Here is a 21,535-nt window from a genome sequence, read left to right on the forward strand (position 1 = left end):
TGGGAAAAATGGATGATCGATGGCGAACACAGCTTCACGAAGAGTGGGAGGCAGCGCCGGGCTAGTTACGCCAAGATCTGTGAATGGATTGTAGCTGCTTGGACGAACGTTGCTGCTAATACAGTTGTTCGAGCTTTTGTCAAAGCCGGCATCATTTCCGTGGAGCCACATGACGACGAGAGTGACTCTGACAACGAGGGGGAACCCGGCGGTTTGGATGGATTACCGATACTTGCACAATTGTTTAATTCGGACACAGAAGATGACGACTTTGATGGCTTTCTGAGTGATGCTTGAGCAAAAAACGTGAGTACCTTGTAAATAAAATACACCCGAACTCAGTTCTGCTTTCGTTGCCTTTTTAAAAACGTGTTTTAGCTTCGAGCTTCAGTGTGTGCTTCAAGCTAACGTGTTAGCGAACGTGTTAGCATGCATGCATGCCGTATGTTTAAGCGTATGTTTTACCACTTTAAAACTGCGGCCATTCGTACGGTGCGTCCTGTATATGTGTAAAATACAGAAATGTCACCCATTAATGAGACTGCGCCCATTGGTACGGTCCGTCGAATAGTCGTGAAAATTCGTTATATATACACATATATATATATACACACATATATATATATAAACACACATATATATATACACACACACATATATTATATATATATATATATATATATATATATATATATATATATATATATATATATATATATATAAAAAATCCTCATCTCACCCCTCGGGTGGTGTCCGTCCCTCATTCAGCTCGGGTCCTCTACCAGAGGCCAGGAAGCTTGAGGGTTCTGCGCAGTATCCTTGCTGTTCCCAGCACTGCACATTTCTGGACTGAGATGTCCGATGTTGTTCCCGGGATCTGTTGCAACCACTCATCTAGTTTGGGGGTCACTGCCCCGAGTGCTCCGACCACCACAGGCACGACTGTCACCTTTACCTTCCAGGCTCTCTCCAGCTCCTCTCTGAGCCCTTGGTATTTCTCGAGTTTCTCATGTTCCTTCTTCCTGATGTTTCCATCACTTGGGACCGCTACATCCACTACAACGGCTTTCCTCTGCCCTTTATCTATGATCACGATATCTGGTTGGTTCGCCATTACCATCTTGTCAGTCTGGATCTGGAAGTCCCACAGGATCTTCGCTCTGTCATTCTCCACCACCTTCGGAGGTGTTTCCCATTTTGACCTTGGGGTTTCCAGTCCATACTCCGCACAGATGTTTCGGTAGACTATGCCAGCCACCTGGTTATGGCGTTCCATGTAGGCTTTCCCTGCCAGCATCTTACACCCTGCAGTTATGTGTTGGATCGTCTCAGGTGCCTCTTTGCACAACCTACACCTTGGGTCTTGTCTGGTGTGGTATATCTGGGCCTCAATGGCTCTGGTGCTCACGGCCTGTTCCTGAGCAGCCAGGATGAGTGCCTCTGTGCTGTCCTTCAGGCCAGCCCTCTCTAGCCACTGATAGGACTTCTTGAGATCAGCCACTTCAGTTATGGTCCGGTGGTACATCCCGTGTAGGGGCTTGTCCTCCCATGATGGTCCCTCTTCCAGCGCCTCATCTTCTGTTCCCCATTGTCTGAGACATTCTCTGAGTACGTCATCCGTTGGAGCCTTCTCCTTGATGTATTCATGGAGCTTGGATGTTTCATCCTGGACAGTGGCTCTCACACTCACTAGTCCCCGGCCTCCTTCCTTTCGGCTTGCGTACAGTCTCAGGGTGCTGGATTTGGGATGGAACCCTCCATGTATGGTTAGGAGCTTTCGGGTCTTAACCTCCGTGGTCTGAATCTCTTCCTTTGGCCACCTTATTATTCCTGCAGGGTATCTGATCACTGGCAGAGCATAGCTGTTTATTGCCCGGGTCTTATTCTTGCCATTGAGCTGGCTTCTTAGGACTTGCCTCACTCGCTGGAGGTATATGGCCGTAGCCGCTTTCCTTGTTGCCAGTTCGAGGTTGCCATTGGCTTGTGGTATACCAAGGTACTTGTAGCTGTCCTCAATGTCTGCTATTGTTCCTTCTGGGAGTGAGACCCCTTCAGTGCGGACTACCTTTCCTCTCTGAGTCACCATCCGACTACATTTCTCAAGCCCTTATATATATATATATATATATATATATATATATATATATACCGTATTTTCACGACTATAAGGCGCCATTAAAAGTCTTAAATTTTCTCCAAAATGGACAGGACGCCTTATGGTGCGGAGCGTCCTTTATATGCGCTGAGTTCCAAATTCTGACTGATAGCCGACACGCTGTCTATATAGAGAAAAGGCGGAAGTGACTGTGGCCAGGCATGCGGAGAGAAGTCGGCCAATCAGGGAAGGGTGGGCGTGTATATATACATAGAGGGAGAGGGAGAGAGAGAGGGAGAGAGAGAGAGAGAGGGAGAGAGAGAGAGAGAGAGAGAGGGAGAGAGAGGGAGAGAGAGGACAGGCAAGCTAGTCCGCCAATGGTGAAGGGTGGGCGTGTAAGTGGACGCCTCAAGCCAGTACCAACACTTGTATAGAGTGTGGCAATGTGCATTGTTGCAAAACAACTCCGGTTTTGGTTTCTAAGAACCCCTGAAAATAAATTCGACAAAAAGACACGCCTACGAAGCTCAGTTCAAACTTAAAGCCATTGGTTATGCTTTTGGCATGCGTGCCCATCTCACAGCAGCGGTGAAAAAAACAAGTCAAGCAAATGAACTCTGAGCTTGCCGTTATTCCCGGAGGCTTGACTAAAGAACTCCAACCGCTGGACATTGGCATCAACCGGGCGTTCAAAGTAAAGTTGCAAACGGCATGGGAACAATGGATGATCGGTGGCAAACACAACTTTACAAAGAGTGAGAGGCAGCGCTTGGCGAGTTACGCCACAATACGCAACAACGAGAGGGAACGCGGCGTTTTTGATGGATTACGGTACTTGCACAATTGTTCAATTCTTTCTACACACACACGCGCTGCCACCATGTTTCGCTTTGTTCTTTACTTTCAAATGTGGGAAAGCTTCACACGAGAGAAATGTTGACTTTGCTGTTGCTACTCCTTCTTTCCGCTCGACAATGCATAGCAACTCACACTAGCATGTGATGCATTCAATGACAACTGAGATGTGCAGTCCTCTGCTTCTGATACAGAGGATGAGGACTTTGATGGATTTCTGGGTGATGATTGATCGAAAAACGTGAGAACATTGTACGATGGCTAAATAAAATACACCCGAACTCAGTTCTGCTTTCGTTGCCTTTTTAAAAACGTGTTTTTATCTTATCAGTATGTCTTGGCATGCTACCGTATGCTTCAAGCTAACGTGTTAGAGTGCGCGCATGCATGCTGTATGTTTAAGCTGGCGTATGTTTTACCACTGTAAAACTGCGGCCATTCGTACGATGCGTCCTGTGTATGTGTAAAATACAGAAATGTCACGCATTAATGAGACTGCGGCCATTAGTACGATGCGTCGAATAGTCGTGAAAATACGGTATATATATATTGTTAACGAATTATTCCGCTACAAGTAGTAGTAGAACATTGTTAATGAATTTCATCTTGCTATGAGAACTATTGACACTAGTTTCTCTCCTGAACATCTGCTTAAGTAGTTAAAACAAAGAGTGTAGGGTGAAGTTGGGGTCCTATTGCCCCTTGATGATTAACAGTCCCCTGGCCGTCTTCTTTTGCGTCCCCCACATCGTAAAAGTCCCTGAAGGCTGTCAAGTGCATTCGAAGAGGAAACCTAATCTCAAGATTAAAAAAACTAATTGTATTCGATTTGAGCTATAATAATAATATAATAATAATAATAATTTTATTTGTGGGCGTCTTTCTAGGAACTCAAGGACACCTTACAACAAGCAGTTAAAATCACGAATACAATGTTAAAAACAACATCAAATAACATAAGAAAAATACAACAACCAAAAGATAATGGCTTTATGGTCCGAGTGAATAATCCTGTCTGAACAGATGTGTTTTGAGGCTGGACTTGGAATGCGTTAATGAGTCGGTATAACGAAAATAGCGGAGCCGGTGGATGTTTCTAAGATGATAATATGATGTGGTTGATATGCGAGGGGAAAAGAGAGGGTCAAGTTGACAAGTAGAGGTTATTCTATATATTGCATTTCATGGGCGGCTTGACCACTGCCTTCGACATTGGACAAAGAAAAAAATAATAACCAAAGTAACTCCAAAAAAGTTATGATAATCAAGGCAGCGATCATGCCTCCTTCACCGCATGGGGTGAGGAGCGCTAAAATTATGACCCCACTACAAGCGCCGAGTGGTCACTTGTACATAGACAAGGCAGAAGAAATTGGAGCGGATGGTCAATCTGCAGGCAGAGAGACCTGAGCTCACCAGACACACGAAAATGTGTCTATATTCATCACAATCGCAGACACTGTTGTGAGGGTTAAAGATATTGAGTGAATTAAAAAAAATTATAAACGTCTTAACAGAGGGGCACTTTAATCATTGTGTAGGCTCCACAGGCAAGTCTGTACAAACCTACAGGAAGGGGGGTAACGCATTCAAGCCATTTTACTGGCCCCCACCCGAATCCCTTGTGTGCCAAGCTTCCCCCTGATCTGCCCAGGGTGGTCCATAAACAATTGGTAAAAGTAGAAAAATGTATGCAAATTAAACAGGATAATGAAAGCATGAGTGTTTGGGATGCGACCACTTTTGTAACTAAGGAGACTGAATTGACAAGGCAAATGTTGCTGGATTTGCCTAAAATTGACAATGACATACAGTTGTGGGCAATAGACTGGCTTAAGAGTAAGTATTTACCCAAAGAGATTATGGACCTTTTAGAGGGAATAGCCTCTTGCAAAATGACTAGGTTGAATGATAGAAAATCAGACGCGCTGAGTTCCCTTTATCCAACAACATTGGGTCCTTCACAACAACTGGCGTTTGAATTGCTATCTGAGGTACACCCAATGACTTATTTGGTTAATTGTATGGATGCTTGGGTGACTGTCACAGGACAGGACCCCAATAGTCATCCATTGAATCAAGCTTTGTTCAGGCAAGCAGTGCTGGGGGGTTGTCCGTATGATGTGCAGAAAATGATGACTAACTCTCCGACTCTCTCCCCACTTCAGATGACGTGAATTGGCGAACTCATTTCCTATATTATGTGCAACAATCTCGAATGAGAGCCGAGGAAGAGACTGAGAAAACATCCAAGCTACAGAACAACTTTTTGAACCCACGAATAGAAGAGGCTAAGAGAGCCACCAGTAATGCATGCAAAAAAGAGAAACTTGGGAGATCTAATCAAATGTCAATCAGTGTCTCTCAACAGGCTCCACCACGGCTGATCACACCCCCACCGCAGCTCCAAGCCCCACCTCAACATTACGACCTGCCCACAAGGCAGGGCCGAGACGCATGGCTCGGGGGAGGTTCGAGACGGGAAGGTGGGCGTGGACGAGGAAGTCACGGGAGCCAAGCTGGCCGTTTCATTTGTGGTGATGTGAATCATTGGACAAGGAAATGCCCGCACCGCCGGCACCCACCTGTTCATCAATCAGGCTATGATCAACAAGCTCTGACTCCTCCTCCGCAAAACCAACAACAATGACAGGATACGGCACCCCCAAATGGACAATACCCATCTGCTCCATGGGTACCCGAATCCCCAACAATCGGGATCACTGCTGGCCTCACTGAAAGACTGTCATGAACTTGAACATGCTGGACCACACTTGCTCCCAATGCCTGCTGATACAAGGCTGACTGTTGCTAAAGTCAGCCGATGACCCATCACTGAACTCTGTCTTCCAACAGTATCGGCTTTGGTCTCCTTAGACTTCCTCCATATGACCTTACCATCCGCTGATCGGTCCTTCCCACTGCACAATGCTTTTGACAAGCTAGAGATTGAAATTTATCGTGTGGCCTGGTTGGGTGAAACACAAGGCAATTTATTTAATGTTCCCTCCTCCTCAATTATTGTAGGTCCTGAAGGGTATGGCAGCCAGAGTGGACCTGTCAGAGGATCTCATCTCATTGACTGGTATCTAGGCCTGACATGGCCGCGCCCCTCATACTTTTTTGCCGTCTACTCAAATATCCAAAAATTCTCATTCGTACACCTTTTTTGTAATCGATTTAGCTAAGGTTTTTTCCATATACCACTTTCAGAATCGTATAGGGAATTTTCTCATTCTCTCACCTTGGAGTTAAATTTTACTACACTCGGTTGCCCCACGTATTCGATTTTGTCTTCTGGAATTTTTATCCAAGTGCTTAAACAGCTACTCTACTCTTTCCGACCTACGGATGACGTTGTGCTTATTCGGTATAGTAATGCATCATCTAAGATTTGTTGTTTGGATGCCATGTGGTGGCTCCTTTGACGTTTGGCTTTTTGCGGTTTCAAACTATCGCATGTGAAAATTACAATGTGCACTGCCTTTATATTTTTGGGGAGACTGAACACATCAGAAGGTACAGCGATGCCGGTTTCTTTTGTGCAGCCTGGTCTAGCTGATTTACTTAGATGTTTCTGAAAAAGAAGGTTCTGTTTCTGTAGTTCTTTTTCAGAAAAGGGGAATGTGAATGGCAGGAACGTGAACAACAGGTAAGTAAAAGACTAATTTTGATGAATTTTGACATTCGTCAGCATGCAATTGGACCCAATTGAACAAAAACATTCAGCATGCATCAGATATGCGGCAGCATGAGACAAAACTTTACAATGAAAAAAAAACTGCCACAGGAACATCGATTCAACATAGCGAGATAAAAAAAAGACGACTCGATCTTTAGTGATGGAAGTGGAATCAAAAATGGGAAATTGTATGTTTTCCAAACTAACAACCTTATTTCAGACCAAGAGAGGGTATCCCGGAGGAGAAGAACTAACCGGGTGGCCAGGGATGAGACTGGTTTGTATCGGCATGAAATTGATGGACGTCCAGTCCTGTTGGCAACTAAATTGAAGACTCCAATTCGGGAGGCATGGGTTTTTTCATCTGCAATTCAAGGTAAGCTCGAACCAACGTATCAGAGGCTTATATCAAAAACTCAGATGGTGATGACCTCAGAGAAATCAGATTGGGATGAGGCGCTACCACTTGCGCTTTCACCACGAGGTCCACCGTTAAGTCCACCACGGGTCTCACACCTTTTAAGATGGGACGTGACCAGGAGTTCCCCGCTCCATGGCAATCCATGGACCCGGGGGCTCTTCAACAAACGATTCCCCATGAAGCAGACAAGGAGTCATTGAGTGTTCTCGTCTCCTATTTTCAGGAGCGGACGAGACTCCAGGGTGAACACCCCATGAAACCACAGACGTATCCCGAGCATCTGTATCTGGGGGTCCTACAGCGGAAGTGGCACCAGCCGAGATGAATGGTACCACGCAGAGTGACACAAAGGACCCATCATGCTGTCTACCGGGAAGGAATGCGTCAGCCCCAAGAAGCGTCTCCAACTTCAAAAGTGACCTTCGGAAGGACGACTGGACGTGAAACCAAGACAAAGTTCTCAGGGGGCCCAGAACTAATAACATATCTTCCTGATTATACTGGTTATTTTGGTCTCTATTTCTCTACTAATGTGGGCACTGGTGGCAGGCTTCGCTGAAGATGTTATTTCCGGCTGTAGTTTGTTTGATGATGCTTTGCACAAGACAGAATTGGTTGTTCCGCTTTGACGACGGAGTTTGACACAGTAGTTTTGTGATCACAATATTAATTGTGATCAAGAGAGGGATTTGTTAAGGAATTATTCCGCTAGAAGTAGTAGTAGAACATTGTTAATGAATTTCATCTTGCTATGAGAACTATTGACACTAGTTTCTCTCCTGAACATCTGCTGAAATAGTTAAAACAAAGAGTGTAGGGTGAAGTTGGGGTCCTATTGCCCCTTGATGATTAACAGTCCCCTGACCGTCTTCTTTTGCGTCCCCCACATCGTAAAAGTCCCTGAAGGCTGTCAAGTGCCTTCGAAGAGGAAACCTAATCTCAAGATTTGTGGACCATCAGATATTCTCTGTACTTTGTCAAAATGCCAAGATCGAACTTTGCTTGACTTTCTTTGTTTCAGATTTTTACATAAGGGGAAGGACTGCCCGCCCCTAATTAACATACTATGCCTATATGTACGTGTGACTGAAGTTGCTCGGGGCTTCCTGATGAAATCTGAGACTCACAGGAGCCCGAATCGATTCATGTTGCATTGTGATAAACTGAAGAATAGACTACGTGGTGTTGGGTCTTCTTCCACCTTATAGAGAGATAAAAGAACCTGTAAACAAGGAAGGGCCAAGAGCAAATTGACAGCTCCCATTCCTCAACATATACATATATATATCTATATATATATATATATAGATATATATATATCTATATATATATATATATATATATATATATATAGTGATGCCATTTTCCTCCAGATCTACTGGATTTTAGTTGATTGCAAACATTAAGAATGACCATTCAAAAAATACATTTCATTAGAACAACCTACCTTTTAACCATACCTGTAAAAGATGGGCTACAAATCTAAGAATGCTAATAGCTATCTCACTGACAATGTATACTTTCTAAATGAGCATAGATCAAAACAAGCGCAAACATATGTTTTAACGACAGGGATCAGTTTATGATCTTCACCTAGCCAAAAGTGTAACGGCTCCAGCCACCACGGGAGAGGCAACACTGGTGCCAGACAGAGATCGGCATCCTTCCTTCATCCCTGACCCCCGAACACCAGAACCATAGGTGACAATATCGGGCTTCACTCTGCCGTAGCCCCCAGGCAGCTCCTGCACAGAGATGTGAGTCAGATTCAAGACAAGACAGCAAAACCCACTGCTCGGAATTATTATTATTGTTATTTTTTTCCAGTATTGTGAATTAAAGAATAAACTTACTGTCTGTTATTGCAACACAGTGTCTGGCAGTGGATGGATATCAAGGAAAAGTTACAATCCCAAGACAGGAAAGAAAGTGGACGGAGCAGGGAAATACTTTCAAAGAACATGAATAGAAAATATAGCTGATGCAGTCTATTTGGAGAGTGGCTGAGTGCAGTCTTTTCACTCTGACCTCCTCATTTAATCAAACATCAGCTTCAGAGTGTAAGAGTCTGGAGTGCAAAATCGTAATTGTATCTCAGGTAAGATGTCTGCGTTGGCCGCAACTGATTCAAGTTGTATGAGAGGTGATACTGTGTTGTGTGCAAATGCCTGGGATGCGAATGAAGAATTAGAAAGTTTTGACACAGTGGTTGACCAACTCCAAATCAAAGTGAAAATGTTTAAACTAAACTTCTTTCAAGACACTTTTAAAATATTAATTACAATATACAAACCTGCTCTCAGTGAAGTTGGGGCGTTGTGTGAAACATAAATAAAAACAAAACACAATGATTTGCAAAATATGTTCATCCTATATTTAATTGAGTATACCACAAAGCCAAGATATTTCATGTTCAAACTGATCAACTTGATTGCTTTTAGCAAATAATGATCATTGGTAATTTATGGCTGGGACACATGGCAAAAAAGAATGAGGAATGCTCATTAAACACGTTGGGAACATCTCACAAGTGAGCAGGCTAACTGGGAGCAGGTGGGTGCCATGATTTGGTATAAAAGTAGCTTTTCTGAATTGCTCAGCCAATCACAAGTAAAGATGGGGCAATGTTTACCGCTTAGTGAACAACTGCATGGGATAATAGTCAAACAGTTTAAGGACAATGCTCCTCAACGTACAATTGCAAGGACTGTAGGGATTTCATCATTTGTGAAGCATAATATCATCAAAAGGTTCAGAGAACCTGGAGAAATTACTGCATATAAGCAGCAAGGCCGAAAACCAACATTGAATGCTCATGACCTTCAATTCCTCAGGTGGCACTGCATCAATACCCAACATCAATGCATAAATTATGTCACCACATGGGTTTAACAACACTTGAGAAAACCAATGTCAGTATATTGAGTTTGGTGCTTCATTCACTTAAAACTCTATTATGCAAAGCAAGAATGGGAAAGAATACCGCCTATAAAGCTTCAACAATTAGTGTCCTCAGTTCCCAAAAGTATGGCCCTCTCCCAGCTTTTTTCAAATGTGTTGCACTAATAAAATTTGCTAAAAACAATGAAGTTTATCATTGTTTATAATGAACGTTAAATATCTTATCTTTGTAGAGTATTCAATTCAATATAAGTTCCACATTATTTGCAAATCACTGTATTCCCTTTTTATTTATGTTCAACACAATGTCCAAATTTCATTGGAATTTGATTTGTATTAGGGAAGTAACAGCGCTCCTGCAGAGACTTACCCAGGTAGTCATGCCTCTGGAAGAAAACCTTGCAATATTGTCTTCAAAGTCTATGCCTCCCACTCCAATGACATCCATCTGGTCTGCCGGGTTGTTGAGCGTTCTAACAAAAGGATGCCCATGTTATTTGCAAGTCATGTGGCGGGACTGACCAGCAAACATTCCTAATTAGTGCCACAAGTGCCATTATATATCCCTGTTTCGACTATTGTGGGGTATGTCTGTTACATAGGATTTTATCTAAAGTGGGGTATGTCTGTTATTTATAATTTTATCTAAAATTTTAACTTTTGCTGACACTATACCCCATTTGCCAGTGATTATAAAAGAACAATGTTTTTTTTCTCCACGTAAAACAGTTTTGTGTGAAGGAAGCATGATTTCTTCAATATAGTGACTATCATACCCATACAGTGGTCCATCGTTGCCAATTGCTGAGACCATTATCACTCTATTGGCAGTGAGCTCCCATACCTGTACATCGAAAAAGATGGGGAAAACAGCATTTACAAACACACCATATTACACTGCTTTCATGCGCTACAATATGAGTCAAAAAACAAGATGAGCACTTTGACAGTGATTTGGAAAGGTAACAAACCCCAGATAAAATGTTAGGTGTTCTCGGGTTAAAATTTGACTTGGATACAATCATTATCCTTGGCCGTTATAATTTATTGAATTCATGTATGCTACTACCTTTATTCATCCAGGTATGGTAACTGACAACAGATTCTAATTTTCCAATGCCAACCTGGCAATCAAGCAAAAACTAAATTCAAACAATTCAACTGAAAAAGAGACAAACCGTCATTATTTGATCACCACACCCAAGGCAGTATTTAGCTGCTCTAAATACATGCACACGTGGACCCCTAGTGGTGCTCAAGTGCATGCCCTTCTGCTCTAGTTGAGAAACATGCCCTTTCTGCAAGAGCCCAATTTTCTTTAATCATTCAAAAAGAAATAAATAACAATCCTCCCAAAAATGTTTCGATATATTGCATCATAGGTTTATCTGAGTTTTTGTGAGAATTGTGCCACTTGCTTACCTTTCCCTCCCCCTCCTCCTTCACAGAGCCTCCATGACAGTTCATACGGTTTAACCCCTGACAAATTAGATCAATTTGCTAGGTCCATTTGATTTGAAGTTTAAATGTTTGAAGTGAAAGCATCAAGAAAAAAAGACGACCACAAACATTTTTCAGTAGACTGTCAAGGAGCTCTTCCGATTCAGTACTAAAAGTAGTAAATCATTATATCATAAATTACAGGGTCCGGGCCAAAACTCTCATGTCCACAGTAATGTCATGATAATCTTCCAGGAGAAGGCACCTTACTCCTGTAATGTAGCTCAAACTCCTGCTTCCTTCACCTCCTTTGTAAATACACCACATCGCCATTTATTAGGCCGGTTGTGTTTTTGATCATTTATTTTATTTTTTAACTATTACAGAACTCTTGCCCAATCCAAAATGTTACTGAAGCTCAACCTGAATATTTATACAAAATTACTTGGCAAATAGTTACACATAATTATCAGGTCATTAAATGGAAAAAAAAATACATATTTGCCCATTTCACTTGTGCATTTTCATCTGCAAAGGGAAAAAAAAAAACAACTGAAAATGTACAAAAACATTTCCCCTCAAAAATCATTGACCAATGTAGCCTTGTCTTCATTCCATCCATGACGTTAATCAATTTTAATATATATTGATAATCAGCTTTTTGTACAGCAGCAACCACAAACTCCAAGACATTAGTGTTAGAGAGATGAACAATTTTCTATTGTGCTAAATAGTCTGTTTCAAAAGGAGCTCACAAGTTATCCATACGGTTTAAGTGAGGTGGGTAAGGGGGTCATGTCATTTTGCAAAATCGTGCAAGCCATGGAGTGAAGTACTGTATTTTGATGCTTTGAAAAAATAATAAAAAACATTATCTTGAAAGATGCAGGTATTTTTCTGTAACACGGCTTGATGAAAGTGTCATCTAAAAAATGCAATTTTCTTATGGCATAATTATTGTGAATAAAATTGGTTAGTATATAACGTAGACAATATTGAACCCAATTAGCCTGGAACACTTTTAAAGGCAATTGGGTGCTTTTAAGACTTTTGAAGACCCTGCTGGAGCCCTGCCAACTTGAATATTTATACTGAGATGACATGTTCTTCAGGTGATAAACAAGTACGACGTGACTGTCTGACCTTATCAACAAAAGGGTGATCCATGAAATCGGGGCCTCCAATGCTGAGATTGAGAACATCAATCTTTTTCAGGATGGCATAGTTGAAAGCATCCAGGAACCATGATGTGTATGACACCTGGACAGTAAAAAGTGTGGAGGGGGAAATAATTTTGTTTTATTTATTTACTTTTTTTTTTTAATCACACTCACTTGTCCTTGCATTTTATGTCTCTGGAAACTTACTGCATCTACTGGATGGTTAAGGCGCGGGGACATGGGAATAATTAGAGGTGTTAAAGTATCATCCAACCATTCATTCATTCTCTGTATTACTCATCTCCACTAAGGTGTGTTGGAGCCTCAACCAATTGATTCTGAGTGAGAAGTGAGGGGTATCCTGAACTAGTTGCCAACCAATTGCAGGACACATATAGACAGACAACCATTCACACTCACAATCACTTCTATGGACAATTTCAAGTATTCAATTAACCTATAAATCATGTTTTTAGAATTTGGGAGGACTATCCGGAGAAATTGAAAGCAGGCAAAGGAAGAACAAGCAAACACCAAAAAAGAAGGCCAGAGCCTGGATTTCAACCCACAACCTCAGAACTGTGCGGATAGAGGTGGATGTGCAAACCAGTCGGCCTCTGTGCTGGCCATTATGATCGTACATACCTGGTTGTTTGTGAACACTCTGAAGATGTGCAGCTCTGAGTCAGGAGCAAAGCCCTGACACTCTCTCATACTTGCTATCACTCCAGCTACAAATGTGCCATGACCCAAGCCTGAAAAAATACAATAAAAAGCCTGATTCAATATTTTTTTTCTTCCACGTCAAAACGTTATTGATTCCTAATGCGCTTATAAGGAAATTACATTGACAATCATAATAAAAATGCATTTGCACCTCTTCATCATTAATATTAGTATACCGTATTTTCACGACTATAAGGCGCGATTAAAAGTTTAAAATTTTCTCCAAAATGGACAGGACGCCTTATAATGCGGAGCGTCTTTTATATGAGCTGAGTTCCAAAATCTGGCTGAGAACCGACACGCTGTTTATATAGAAAAAAGGCGGAAGTGAGGTCGACCAATCAGTGAAGCGCGTCCGTGAACTTATATGTAAATATATGGAGAGAGAGAAAATGTGTACGTGAGTGACGACACGCACGCATGCGGAGAACAGGTCGGCCAATCAGTGAAGTGCGGAGAAGAGGTTGGCCAATCAGTGAAGCGCGTCCGTGCACTTATATGTAAATATATGGAGAGAGAGAAAATGTGTACGTGAGTGACGACACGCACGCATGCGGAGAAGAGGTCGGCCAATCAGTGAAGTGTGGAGAAGAGGTCGGCCAATCAGTGAAGCGCGTCCGTGCACTTATATGTAAATTATGGAGAGCGAGAAAATGTGTACGTGAGTGACGACACGCACGCATGCGGAGAAGAGGTCGGCCAATCGGTGAAGCGTGTCCGTGCACATATAAATATATGAAGAGAGGTGGACTTGAGTGAGGACAGGCACGCAGGGGGCGGGTCCGGCAATGAGTGAAGGGTGGGCGTGTAAGTGGACGCTAAAGGCACGCCTCTAGCAGGTACCAGCACCTGTATAAAATGTGAGTTATTGCAAAACAACTTCGGTTTTGGTTTCCAAGAACCCCCGAAAATGAATTCCAACCGCTGGACATCGGCATCAACCGGGCGTTCAAAGTGAAGTTGCGAGCGGCATGGGAAAAATGCATGATCGATGGCGAACACAGCTTCACGAAGAGTGGGAGGCAGCGCCGGGCTGGCTAGTTACGCCACAATCTGTGAATGGATTGTGGCTGCTTGGACGAATGTATCTGCTAGTACAGTTGTTCGAGCTTTTGGCAAAGCCGGCATCATTTCTGTGGAGCCACATGACGACGAGAGTGACTCTGACAACGAGAGGGAACCCGGCGGTTTGGATGGATTACCGATACTTGCACAATTGTTCAATTCGGACACAGAAGATGACGACTTTGATGGCTTTCTGAGTGATGATTGAGCAAAAAACCTGAGTACCTTGTAAATAAAATACACCCGAACTCAGTTCTGCTTTCGTTGCCTTTTTAAAAATTTGTTTTAGCTTTGAGCTTCAGTGTATGCCTCAAGCTAACGTGTTAGCGAACGTGTTAGCATGCATGCATGCCGTATGTTTAAGCGTATGTTTTACCACTGTAAAACTGCGCCCATTAGTACAGTGCGTCCTGTGTATGTGTAAAATACAGAAATGTCACCCATTAATGAGACTGCGCCCAACCGTACGGTGCGTCGAATAGTCGTGAAAATACGGTATTTTGTAATGCTCACCATCATCCAGTGTCTTCTCATTGGTCCAGTTGGTCCTTTCCTTCACATTCTTAAAATGTGGGTGTTTCTCACTCAGACCAGTGTCAAACACTGCCACTTTCACACCAGAACCTACACACCCACACGCAGGCAATGTTTATTTCAGCACCTTACATTTGGATGCTTTGCATGTATAATGCATCCTTCTGATTCAAAACTGTTGAGGCTTACCAGTGTGTCCCATCTGCCAGAGTACATCTGCTTGCAGGATCTGGGCTACATGGCGGGGGATGGCTCGCAGGAGGCGCCGACTGGAGTGGCGGCCAGTTGAATGCCAAAAACCTGAGGCCAGTGACAGACTTGTCCTTCGAAAAGGCCGGGACGATTGCCATGACTGCCATTTTTGCATCCTGTCGCTAGTGTTACAGGGCGCAGCGGTTTCTGATGCTGGGGAAACAAAATGCAACAATTGGGCAACAATTTAGTCCTCAAGTGGATATAAGTGTGAATCATTATTTTAATTCTATAGAGGTATTATTTTTAACCACAGGCTCAGAGTGATCATTACATGTGAATTTTGCCTTTAAGTTATCTCGTTGCATCTATTTCCCAGTGATGTCGAGCTGAAGAGACCAGCAATGTTAAAGTCGATGTCATAATTATAACATATCGAGGTCACTTAGCAAACAACTGCCGAGCTCCAGGGTAGTGTTTTATGCTACGGTGGGTCTCTTTAATCATTCGTCTTATCAAAGGGCTTATCCAGTCTCGAGTAGTCATCTCTCCAATGACAAAAAAAAAATTAAGAAAAATATTAAAAGATTAAGCAAAAACTTTCCAAAGAATGACGCTAGTCTTAAAACTACCCGTTTAAAAAAATACATTAAATAATAATACCTGTATAGTAATAATAACTAATTCCAGACAGCAGCTAAAATGATCACTCAATTACTTTGCCCACGTATGATCTATTGAGATGAATACTTTGACTTTCAAATGTCAAAATACTTCAGATCTACTTAAGCTACATTTCATTATAAATAACTAGTTCAATAAATAAATAATGGCAATGCTAGTCTTCTGTAAATGGTGGGCCGCCCTACACTGATTTGTTTTGTCCAGTGCTGAGAACAAGGCGCACCCGGCTGTTCCAGCAAGCCCCACCACCCGTACTCACCTTTTCCTCTGTGAGTGAGCAAACAGACTCTGTTTCATCCCCCAACACACACATATATTTAGTCACACATTCAACATCCAAAATCTACACACCCAGGTTTGTGTGTGTTTGGTACTATTGTAACACTAACTGGAAAATGCATCAACAGATTTGGTCCAGTTGTTTGTTTTTTTTAAACAGGGATTATATAGCAGGTAAACAGCTTTTGGCTAACAAATTATTCGTACTACAGCACTTTTATACAATCTTTTTACATTAGCAGCTGATATTTTCCAAGCCAGCAGCACAATAAGGCAGGACTTACAAGGAATGTACTTGAGCGAACGGAACACTTTGTGTTGTGGCGTGACCCTTTTGATGTAAGGGTGGTCTTCTAAGGTCAGCAGACTGCTTGGTGAAGCTTGTCGGATGTGGACCAGATCAAAGTCGCTGGGGAAGTCAGAAGCTGGGTTCTCCCTGGGAACAATGTGCCACTCCAATGCTCCGTCCTTTGCGTTCCGTAGGGCGCTGCTTATGTACAGGCTGCGTGCTTTGGCTGAGAAATACCCCGTGAATGCCACAATGTACTCTGGATGCAAAATGTGGAGAGATTGTTATAGGACACAGACATATGAAAATATCCATGGTGGTGGTTGTCATCAAATTCACAATTCAAATACGTATGTTAAGCACATCTGCTTCAAAATAAACATCAAAGTGAACTGCTTCAGTATCGCCAGCGGCAAATTAATTGAATTATTTCCATGGTTACCTTGCCTTAAATACCGTCTGCAAAAAATGCAAAAAAAAATAATTGCTGATAAAAATTACATGTCAAATCCCAGCTTTGAGAATGACAATTATTTCTTACCATGCTCCACCACCTTGGAGGAGAATTCTAGTTTGAGAGTGAAATGGGAACAGTTAGAGTTGGGAGACTCCAAGTTAGGGCTTTGACCAGGGCCAGATTTTCCCTCTGGCGATGGCTCCACCCCCACCACAGGCAGGATGCCTGCAAGCAGTCCCATAAGCATGGATATCCACACTGGTAGTAGGAGCATTTTGCGTTGTGAAACTGCGCAAATCATGTCTTTTGTGTATCTCTATGAAACTCTGCTGCAGTTTTCAGTTTTGAGCAGCTAAAACCTGTGTCAGGGCAATGAAATAGCATCTCAGGACCAGAGCTCCAAAAGTGAGTCCATAATGAAAATGTTCTGAGCGGCTAGAATAATTTCTTTCTGCGTTTTCTCTCCATGGTGGTAGGCAAAGATGAAGTTCAGTGACACCGCCAGAGTAGAAACACAGCTGCCATGCTGAGAAAGGAGGAGATAATTTGTCCGGAAAGTTGGAAGAATTGGAGGATGGTGGGAGAAGTGATGAAGGAATAGTTGACATCAATGAACGCTGTCCTTTCTTTACTTAAACCTGGAAAGAAATGAGAAAACAATAGTCAAGCTGCAGTGAAGCATGGCCAAAATACAATACTTTGGCAATTTGATAAAGCTATTAAGAGTGGGCCAGCAAAAGCAGATGGGCCATTACTGAATTCCTTGGTGCTGTCCCAGCTCAATCGAGCCCCAGTGTGTTTTTTAACTCAACTTTTAATGTTTAGATCAATAATGAGAAGGTTAAGTGCAACTTTTGACTACATTTCTATACCACATAGGGACAACGGAGAATGAAAAAAGAAATTGTAAGAATCGGTGCTGTGCTACATACTGTATGTTCAAATGCATGGACATAGTGTTACTCAGCAATATTTTTTCAAGCTTTTCCTCAGTACTGTATTCCTAAACGTTTTCATCTTCTAGGCCAGGGGTCCCCAACCGCCGGTCTGCGGACTGATACTGGTCCGCAGGGTATTTGGTACCAGGCCGCACAGAAAGAACTTGCCTTAAATCCGTTTTATTTATTTCGGAATACGAAAGATGTTTTATTTTGAAAAATTAGCGTATTCTCCGTTACATCCGTCTGTGTCACGTCAGATTATACGCTCGTTGTGTTTATTGATATTATATTTCGAAAACGCCACCGTTTTCATGCAGCTCATACAATATTATTTTGTTGTATTATTTCCGCCACTCTTTAAATACCGGTCCCTGAAAATATTGTCTGACATAAACCGGTCCGTGGGGCAAAAAAGGTTGAGGTGCCCTGTTCTAGGCGACTCCTCCAGATTGACACAGGTGACGCAGTAACAATTCCTGTTTAGCTAGGTGTGTAGCATTGTTTTCTATTAATTATCTCTCCAGACATTTATTAAATTGCTTTCTACTTGTCTCATCCAAGTTGAATACGCTCTGCATTAACTGGATACGCTCTGCATTAACGCGGTTCCAGGGAGACCTCTTCTGAAGTGTACTCAGTCACCCAAGCATTTCTGATTCCGGTCTTTCACAATGACATTACATTAGCTTAGCAATTAGCATGGCTTCTACAGTTTTCCCTCTGTTAATTACTACGCACAATGCCTTTGCGAGAATGATGTTTGAAAGAAGCGTAGCTTATTCACCGCCATGGAGGAGACAAGATGGAGGTTGTACTAAATAAGAAGCCAAACCAAACGTGCTTAGAAGGCAATGGCAGCCAGCCGAAGCTTGTTGGAAAACTTGCTATCGCTAGTTGCTCCAGTATCTTGAAGTCAAGTCAAGTCAACAGTATTTATAGAGCACTTTCAAACAGCCATCGCTGCATATATACCATATATAAGTATCTTGCCTCAATCCTGCCGACTACCTGGCTGCAGGTGACATTTGCAACCCAGCAAAGCTTTTCCGGATGGTCTCGGCCATTCAATCCACCGAAAAGCTTCAAAGAAAAATGTGATTTGCAGTTTTGCTATTCTTTGTGTTTTGATGAGGCACAAAATAAAAAGTGTTATGCTTATATAGTTTGAAAGCATACGCAGCATGCCTATAGGACATATTAAAATGTTGTAAATGGTCATTAAATTATTAAATTAAGTTATGGGTTTGCTATTGCTTGTTCATTAATTTCCAAAGCAGCAGTATTTGTTATTTGGATTCACCCATTTTAACCAACTGCGCATGACGCATCACCAGTAAAGTCGAGGCATTCGCATGGATGTCACTGACATGATTTGCAAATTATTGTTTCCCGTTATTCAGGTTTAACACAGCTTTCCAACGTCATTGTACTTGGGTTTATATTAATTACATGCAGTTTGCTGCAGATGACAAATGACGATATGCGACCGCAAAAACAATGATGTGGTAATATCGCTATCGTCTCCGCGATATGTCATATTGCACATGGGATAAAATGTACACCTTAAAGCCAAGCATGCATGATTTTAAACTTTTGTCTCATATTCATCTTTTGATCTGAAACCCAAATGTCCTCAGTATGCAACAAAAACGAAGGAAGTGACCAAGCCGTTCCAATACTTTTAGACCGCGGGCCGTGGTGTAAATGTAACTTCTGTTTTTCAGTTCCATGACAACCATCTGGGGTTTAAAATTTAATCTAAAAAATCTAATCTAAAATTTAATCTAAATTTAATCTAATAAACCAAGTGTGCGAATGCAGTGTCGCTGATTCGAAAAGTCAAGTCAAGTCAAGTAAACAGTATTTAAAGAGCCCTTTCAAACAGCCATTGCTGCATACAAAGTGCTGTACATGGAGCAATTTAACATGCACAATAAACTGTAAGACAAATCGGTATTAAAGGCGGTAGAAAGCACCAAACAGTAAAACCAAGAACAAAACTAAGTCATGCTGAGTCGAATGCCAAAGAATACAAGAAAGAAAAGAGGGTCTCAGGAAAGAAAGGGAGAAATGGCAGAAAGACAGTGAGATGGGGGAGAAAAAAAGAATTGGGCATATGGAGATATGTTCAACAACAAATGGCACCAAGTCAGAGAACCTGGAATTCCAAATATAGGTTGAAATTGAGCATTCTACCAACAGGATGTCACTGCGCCTCCTCAGTCCTGCTGGGGTGGATTCCTTAGGCAGGCAGGGGAGGGTCCCCTTGATTGGAGCCAACATAATTAACACTTTGAAGTACATACAGGAATGTGTCTAACAGGGTGGAACTCTCGCAGTCCATGTCTGAACAATGAACCGATAAACTATTTAAATGCTTAAGCTGAAGTTATAAAAAATAAAAATATACGAAACGAGCCTGTCTTATTGTTCATGTCACTACAACAGATTTCTTTGCAGGGGAAACACGCATATGGGAAGGTGTTTTGCAAGATTCTTTGTCGCTCAATAATATTTCGTCTTTCGACGAGTCCGCTGTATCGTATATCTTGTATGTTTATTGTAGTTTTTTATTATTGTGATACGCGATAGCCGACTGCACAGCGCTTCTCATTGGTTAAAACAGCTATTGCTGTATTACAGGGATCTCTGATTCGCTTGGGTGGGCAGTTATTGATAAAACAAAATACAAAATTTTAAATTAATGCAAATGTTTCCAGTGTGGGAAAATTCAGGGTAGTAAAGTTTGAGTTGTTAAACGACAACATATATCCAAATGGCCCACAGACTATTTTGGAGCGAACTGTATATATGTGGAGTTGAGACATGTTTTCCTCGTAGGTGCTCATTGTTAATGTCCATAATATCCAGGTTGAAGTGGACATGAGAAAGCAGGTGCATACCCTTAGTCCCTGTTTTCGGAAACAAGGGGACAGGAAGCATTTTTACACCTGCAGTCGGGAGATAAGTCCTAAGCTGGAACCATGCTGGCTACACTGAGATGAAGCACTCGTACTGTGACAATGATATCTGTTTGAAGGAGGAATAAGATGTCTGACGATCGAGCTGGAAGAGCCAAACGGATGTTAAAGGCAGCTCCGCATTTTAAACAGGAAAGGGAAGCCATCCGCTCACCGTCATTTAAAATAAGCCATTTCCTCCCAAACGCCGACCAAAACACTTCATCCTCTAGGTTAGATTACCTAAAATGTAAAATTACACTCGTCTTGCTCGGTGCGTCCAAGTTTGAGTCAGTTTCACTCAATAGGTCTATAGTTTCTTCACTTTCTCATCCTGTGGAATTTATGCGGGCTCTTTTTTCTGTGTATTGCTACACCCAGCCGCAATGCGTCCGTTAGGAATATTTGCTGGAGATGTTCATAATTCAAATTCATGTTCAAAAACAACAGAAAGGCAGGAAACAATAGTGAAGAGCGGTCATTGTCCCTTGACCGATGTCTTTAGGCTGATGTGTCAATCAAGCAGTCTCCACCCAATTTTTGGGCACCTCAAAATGTGCTGAAAGATCTGTGCTGAAAGATCTCACACAAAAAGAAAACAAATTGCTTCTGAGGTTGTTTTTCTTCCCCTCCGTGAGTCGTCACCTTACCGTGGCGGAGGGGTTTGTGTGTCCCAATGATCCTAGAAGCTAAGTTGGTCTGGGGCGTTATGCCCCTGGCAGGGTCACCCATGGCAAACAGGTTCTAGGTGAGGGGCCAGACAAAGCACGGCTCAAAGACCCCAATGATGAGTGAAATAAATGGATCTAGGTTTCCCTTGCCCGGACGCGGGTCACCGGGGCCCCCCTCTGGAG

General features: G+C 42.3%; 1 protein-coding gene across 1 annotated transcript in view; it reads right to left on the reverse strand.

Annotated features, from left to right (window-relative positions):
• mbtps1 (membrane-bound transcription factor peptidase, site 1) overlaps positions 1–21,535 on the reverse strand; it is a 45,835-nt gene that overhangs the window by 17,047 nt on the left and 7,253 nt on the right. The window contains exons 2-10 of the mRNA XM_052060826.1: positions 16,865–17,418; positions 16,319–16,582; positions 15,069–15,284; positions 14,859–14,969; positions 13,200–13,309; positions 12,538–12,654; positions 10,731–10,798; positions 10,325–10,427; positions 8,647–8,798 (exon numbers count right to left, since the gene is read on the reverse strand). Coding sequence (XP_051916786.1) covers positions 8,647–8,798; positions 10,325–10,427; positions 10,731–10,798; positions 12,538–12,654; positions 13,200–13,309; positions 14,859–14,969; positions 15,069–15,284; positions 16,319–16,582; positions 16,865–17,081 — 1,358 coding nt within the window. The 5' untranslated portion in view covers positions 17,082–17,418. The remainder of the gene's footprint in view (positions 1–8,646; positions 8,799–10,324; positions 10,428–10,730; positions 10,799–12,537; positions 12,655–13,199; positions 13,310–14,858; positions 14,970–15,068; positions 15,285–16,318; positions 16,583–16,864; positions 17,419–21,535) is intronic.

The sequence above is a fragment of the Hippocampus zosterae genome, chromosome 3 (assembly GCF_025434085.1).
Source record: "Hippocampus zosterae strain Florida chromosome 3, ASM2543408v3, whole genome shotgun sequence".
Classification (NCBI taxonomy): Eukaryota; Metazoa; Chordata; class Actinopteri; order Syngnathiformes; family Syngnathidae; genus Hippocampus; species Hippocampus zosterae.